Source organism: Dendrobates tinctorius, unplaced genomic scaffold, assembly GCF_039654945.1.
Source record: "Dendrobates tinctorius isolate UK_male_01 unplaced genomic scaffold, ASM3965494v1 ptg000011l, whole genome shotgun sequence".
Taxonomy (NCBI): domain Eukaryota; kingdom Metazoa; phylum Chordata; class Amphibia; order Anura; family Dendrobatidae; genus Dendrobates; species Dendrobates tinctorius.
Window position 1 is genome coordinate 78,734,737 of NW_027361679.1, and position 6,815 is coordinate 78,741,551.

Sequence of the window (6,815 nt, forward strand, 5' to 3'; positions counted from 1 at the left end):
GCTGATAGCTGCAGCATCAAAATTAATAAAATAAATTAAATGGAAGAGGAAAAAAATGCAACAACTTCAAAATCAGACAGAATTGCTAGTTTTGGCTTGCAAAACAGAAGAGCATCAGCCAAGGAACTCAACCAGTTTTTGCATGATGGAGGAATCGGAGAGAACAGTACGTTGCCGATTACTTGATGCCGGTCTGAAAGCACAAGCACCAAGGAAAAAGCCATAACTAAATCCTAAACAGAGAAGAGAATTTCCTGGGCCAAAGAACATCTTAGTTGGACAACAGAAGATTGGAAGAAAGTAACCTGGAGCGATGAAATGAGAATATCAATTTTTGGTAGAGACAGAGTGCGTTATGTTCGGAGAAGGCCAAAGGAAGACTGTCTTCCAGAGTGTATGACAGATTCAATGAAACATCCTGAGAGTGTTATGATATGGGGCTGTATGTCCTGGCATGGAATTGGGAGAATACAGGTTCTTGAGGGAACTGTAAATGCTTCAAAATATATTCATGATGTCCATGAACCAGTTTATCCCATCAATTCATGACCTTGGCAATAGAGATTGTAACACTAATCAGCCTTAGAGGAGGAAGAAGGTTAATATCCTATATTAGGAAATCTCGTGGAAAAGAAAGGAGTGGTGTATAGTATAATATACATGAATTCTATATCTTAAAGGCTTATTTGCTATTATGAAGGATTTAATGTAGGATTCTATGGAAGTGAGGTTGGATATCGACAAGGCAGTTAGGGAAGTATTTAAGGTTCAAAAAAGCATGAGAAGGAGAGGGACTCATTGATTCCTTTTGTGCTAATGGATTGTAGTTTTTGCGTCCATCTGCACTCCTTCTGAAGGAGCAATTGTTCCCAATTGCCCCCTCTTAAAGGGGCGTGTAGCACCTTGTTTACCTGAAAATGCAAAGCATGTGTTCTTAGAGTGGGTATCAAGCATGTGTCCAGAAAGGGATGTATGCTCTTACCTTCTGATGTGTCCTACAGTTGTGGCCAAAAGTATTGACACCCCTGCAATTCTGTCAGATAATACTTAGTTTCTTCCTGGCCATTAAGGTCATTGCACTGTGGTGATTTCAGTTGTAGTTTTTCCCCTGGTGGCCATTAAGGTCATTGCACTCTGGTTACCTTAGTTTGTGCATGTGATTGTGTAACAGGTGTGATTACTCTATAAAAGAGTGTCAGGTGTGTCAATCACTGTTGGTGATAAGGTCCTCATTTGCAAGCAAGCCTGGGTAAAGAATGGAGCTGAAGGAGAGTCACTGACAGCCCAGTCAGAGTGCTGGAGTAGCAGCTATGGTGTCTGCAAGGAGGACTGGCATGGGTTGGTGGAGTGTCAGCTATGGTGTCTACAAGGAGGGCTGGCTGTTGTGAGTTCATTCTCTGGTTCATCAGTTGTGAGTTCTCCTTCCAGACTCCCTCTGGTGGTAACAGGAGGTAGTGAGGCTGATTTGATCGGTGGAGATCTGCCACCTGAGAATGAGGATGACGATTGGACCTCAGGAGTCTCAGATTGGATTTAAGACAGCCGACGCCCTATTCAGTTGCTGGTGATTCCTTCTGGCTTGTCAGCTCTTGGTTTTCAGGTCTGTTCCAGTCTTCTAAAGCTAAGTTTTTCTGCTAATGTTCACACTTGATTTTGTTGGTCTGTTCAGTTTTTTGTGTGGTCAGCCAGTCCTGGCTGGGGGCTGTGCTGAACTTTCACTCTTATTTATCAGTATTTTGCCAATTTGCTTTTTGTCCCCTACTAGTTTGGTCTCTTTTTGCTCTGTTTCAGAATATTTCAGAGTGCTGATATAGTGGGAGAAGTCTAATGACTTCAGGGTTAATTTTGCTATCAGAAGTGTTGGACATTATTTTTGTAGGGTTTTTTGCAGGTTGTAGACAGTGTCTTTCCTTTCCTTTCCTTTCTAGTTAGTTTGGGCCCCATCGTTTGCTCAGCCTATTTTCCTGCCTGTGTTTGTGCCTTCATCTTGTTTCACAGTCAATACATGTGTGGGGGCTATCTATTCCTTTGGGGTCTGCTCTGGGGCAGTTAGTTTTCTCCTTTTCATGCTTCAGGCTTATTTAGTCCTCCGGCTGTGATGAAGCATCTAGGAACATCGTAGGTACGCTCCACGGCTGCTGCTAGTTGTGTGGTAGGATCAGGTATCTGCAATCTGCATAGTTACCAATCTCTTTGGTTTTCTGTGACTTAGCTTGTTTTGCTTTTTTCTCCTCGGTGACCCATTCATAACAGCTGGCATTGCTTGGTGGAGTGGCAGCTATGGTGTAGAGCTGCACACAGGATGCTGGACTCGGTTGCTGAAAGCTGGACTCAAGTTTGGACTTTGGCAGAAAAGCTGGACTCATTTGCTGGACTCTGTTTATGGAAAGCTGCACGCAGGTGTGGACTCTGTTTGCTCCAAGGCTGCACTATGGTGCTGAGAAGAGTCCAGGACAACAGTCAGAGTCCTGGAATGGCAGCTATGGTGTCAGAGAGGAGTTCATGGAAAGTTTGGTGGCGTGGCAGCTATGGTGTAGAGCTGCACTCAGTTGCTGGACTCTTTTGCTGAAGCTGCACTCAGGTGCTGAACCCCGTTGCTGGACAGTGCGCCCAGATGTTGGGCTCGGTGGAGGAAAAGATGCACGCAGGTGGTGGGCTCTGTTGCTGGGAGCGTAAGCAACAGAGCTACGCTAAGTGGTGTTCCCGTTTTGTCACTTTTCCTTATGTGTTTAGTGCAGTGGTGGGATTAGTTTCGGCGGTGCGGAACCGGCCTAGTGAACGTTAGGTATGTAGAGACACTGACTCAGGGGAGTGCAGGAGGTCTCCACTTCCCCGTTCCCTATCACAGGGCCACCATTGCTATTGTTACCCAGGTTTTCCCTATTCCCTTGTCTTATTGTATTAGTTACTGGCCTTCGGGCCGCTTCACATAGGACAATTACACGTGCCGCGTCCTGTTGTATTAGTTACCGGCCTGCTGGCCGTGTCACTCAGGAACGGGGCACGTGACAAGAAATCACACAACAAATTGTATTGTCCATTTTCTCCTGTTACCCTTGTGAAAATGAAATATTTTGAGCTAAAGCAGAATTTTTTATGGAAAAATATATTGTTTCATACTCACATTTCAATGTTATAAAATTCTGTGAAGCACCTGTAAGCTCAAGGTGCTCACTACACCTCTAGATGAGTTCCTTGAGGAGTGTAGTTTCCAAAATGGAGTCACTTGTGGGGGGTTTCCATTGTTTAGGCACATTAAGGGCTTTCCAAAACTGGTGTCCGCTATCTATTCCAGTAAATTTTGCACTCCAAAAGTAAAAATGGCACTCCTTCCAAGCCCTGCCGTGCACCCAAACAGTAGTTTTTCTCCAGCTATGGGGTATTGTGGTACTCAGGAGAAATTTCACAAGAAATTGTATAGTTTATTTCCTCCTGTTCCCCTCGTTAAAAAGCAAAATTTTGGGGGGAAAAATAAAATGTTTTCCTTCCACATTGCTTTAATTCCTGTGAAGCACCTAAAGGGTTAATAAACTTCTTGAATGTAGTTTTGAGCACTTTGAAAGGAGTAGTTTTGTCACTTTTGGATATTTTCTGACATATACGCCTCAAGGTCACATCAAATGTGATGTGGTCCCTAAGACAAATTGTTTAGTAAATTTTATTGGAAAAATGAGAAATTGCTGATAAACTTTTAACCCTTCTAACATCCTAACAAACAAAAAATATGATTAAAAAATGATGATGTATAGACATATGATAAATTGATAAATGTTATTTTTAAATTATTTTCTACAGCATGAATAACTGGTTTAAGGATATGAAATTTTAAAGTTTGAACATTTTTTACAATTTTTGCCAATATTCTGATATTTTCACAGATAAAAGCAAAAAATGTCAACCTAAATTTACCACTAACATAAAGTACAATGTGTCACAAAAAATTATCTCAGAATCACTGAGATTCGTTGAAGCTTTCCAAAAATATTACCAGGTAAAGTGACACTGGTCAGAATTGTAAAATGTGGCTTGGTCAGGAAATTGAAAATATGCCTTGCGGTGAAGGACTTAAAATAAAAAAATCGCCCTTAAGCTTGTATCAAATTTTGAAAAACAGCATTGAAATTTAAGTTGTTACCCTTCTGCACCCAGTCCTATTTCCATGTATGTAAAATTATTAGCACGAATGCCCATAAATAGCACTTCTACATTCAAGTATTTATTTATTTTACTCTCTTATATAGCGCCATTAATTCCACAGCACTTTACAGACATTATCGGCACTGTCCTTATTGGGACTCACAATCTAGATTCCCTATCAGTATTGGAGTGTGGGAGGAAACCCATGCATACACACATACAAACTTCTTGCAGATGTCCTTGGTGAGATTTGAACCCATGACCCCAGTGCTGCAAGGCTGCAGTGCTAACCATCTGTAGATTTCATATTTATAGAAACATACCATATATTAATATGTTACATTAATAATGTTTCTCATTTTAGGATTCTTTGAAACTCCTTCAAGAACAACACAACTTGAATCCAATCCTTTTGATGAAGAGATGTCAGGAAATAAAAGGAAACAAATGAAAGGATAAAAAATGTAGTCATTAACTAGATTTTTTTTTTAAATAATTGGTGGTAGGTACTTATACACATCATGTCATAGGATAAATATAAGTACATTATATTTATAAATGAGACCAGTGGTTAGCCTAGTATTTAAAGGGAATATGTCAGTTGGATCAAGCTGTCTTTATGGGCATGTAGTTCATAGCATGATAAATAAAATGATACTTTGATTTCTGCAGTCATATGTTTTATTCCAAAGAAATCCACATTTTTCTTAATATGTAAATGAGCTGTCAACATCTGTGAGCTGGGTATAGATCTCCCTGAGCTGCATGCCCATAAGGAAGGTTATCTGGTTGATCCTACTGACAGATTCCCTTTAAAGGGAGCCTATCAGTAACATTTGCCTTAGGCTAGCAGAATTGGTGCAGGATAGGGTAGTGTAAAACATTTCTTTTGATACTTATTTTGCCATGGTCTAGTTCCCTATTGCACAGAAATAAATATTTTATTAATTTGCAAATTAGGATCGCGAGTGCGCTGGTCTGGTGGGAGTATCAGTATGCTTGCAGTGCTATTAGCTTTTCCCTGCCTATGCTTCTTTGTTTTTGCTTGATTTCCACCTGTACCAGTGCTCCTGTCTGCACCTCAGAACATCCAGTAAAGGTATAGGAAACTGGTGCCCTGCTGTGTCCTCAGAGTTATTTACTGCCTCACCTGCCCTGCATTACATCCATCATCACCAACTTTTGTAATATAATTGCCCTGAGACTTAGCTCTACCTGGGGAGAGCTGTAGCAACTCTGCTGCATTACCATCAGCCCCAGCGGTTTCATCAAGCAGTGTCGGCCAACACCTTATTGCCGAGTAACACAGGTGGCGTCATGAATTAACCCCTTATAAACTTTATTTCCCCTTTTATAATCATTTTCATTGGACGCCCAGGGCCACGGACCGGGTCACTGCTGCTGTGACACATCCCTTTAAGAACCGGTCCGGTACTGAGTTTCTCCGCGGCCTTGTTGGGCGCTCCAAATTACTGCAAGTGCATTGATAGTCCTACCAGTGCACTTGTGAACATAATTTGCATTTGAATAAAACATGGATTTCTGCACAATGGGAAGTGAGATAGCAGCAAAATAGGTATGCATGATAATGTTTTGCACTGCCCTACCTTGTACTACCTTTGTTTAGGGCAAATGCTACTGACCCTTTAAATCAAGAATCCACTTTGTAATATGACCTTGGAGCACCTACACTGGATCAATTCCAGCAATTAGGAACAGAATTAAAAGCACTGCAAAAAATAGTCCCTACTGCTCCTCATTCTCGTCAATTAAATAATCCTAATTGGACTGTTATTCAACAGAAAGACATTTGTGAATTTGGAAAGAATATAGACATTGTATTCAGTACTCCAGGCAAGAGATGATCAGTGGTGAAGCTAAGGGGAGCTGAATTGTATAAGATATTGGTGTTTTCATGCTGAATGATTCCAACAGGTTTACATATGGATGTTTTGAGCAGAAAGCACATAGATTACCAACTTATTGACTTACTAGTAATGCCAAATTTTCATTTATTTGCCTAAGTTATAGGAATATATTACTATTTCTGTATCCAACATCTTTTGGCTTTAAAGGCAATTAAGCATCACCTCCAGATGTCCAGTCCATACTCGCATAAAACTCATTTATTGATAAATCAAATTTTCTACAAATTGAGGATGCCCTGATTGAGTCAAAGTTTTCATCTTCTATTGATTTAATTGATTATGTAATGTTGGTATGAAGGGATAGTTTCGCAGACATACCTGAGTTTATTAAAGCGAGTCTGTCAGCAGGTTTTTGCTATGTAATCTGAGAACAGCATGAGGAAGGGGTTAAAACAGAATTAAAAAATGTGTCAAATGTCCGGCTGTGTGGTGTTGTTTACAATGAAGGTTTCATTATCTGGTCATTATTTGTCCGAATACAGCAGATAAAACAGTGAATGCATGCTAGTCCGACTCCACCCCGTCTGTGATCCGACTCCACCCCGTCTGTGATAAGCAGCTCACTTAATAGAGGATGTAAATATAGAGCCTGGTGTAGGTGGGGTTAGCTTTCTCAGCTCTGCTAAATCTAAAAACGCTGTGTCTCAATGCCTTCACCCTGTAAACTAAGTGATTCATTGTGGCATTCAAGATCTCTTTACCTTTTTCCTGCTGCTCTCAGATGAGGTAGCAAACCCTTTAACACAAATC

At 40.7% G+C, this 6,815-nt stretch overlaps 1 protein-coding gene across 1 annotated transcript in view; it reads left to right on the top strand.

Moving 5' to 3' along the window:
* The window catches only part of LOC141048148 (uncharacterized), a 217,609-nt gene extending 211,125 nt beyond the window's left edge, over positions 1-6,484 (top strand). Inside the window, exon 16 of the mRNA XM_073543592.1 lies at positions 4,502-6,484. Within this exon, the coding sequence (XP_073399693.1) occupies positions 4,502-4,588 (87 nt within the window). The 3' untranslated portion in view covers positions 4,589-6,484. The remainder of the gene's footprint in view (positions 1-4,501) is intronic.
* Positions 6,485-6,815: the final 331 nt, after the last annotated feature.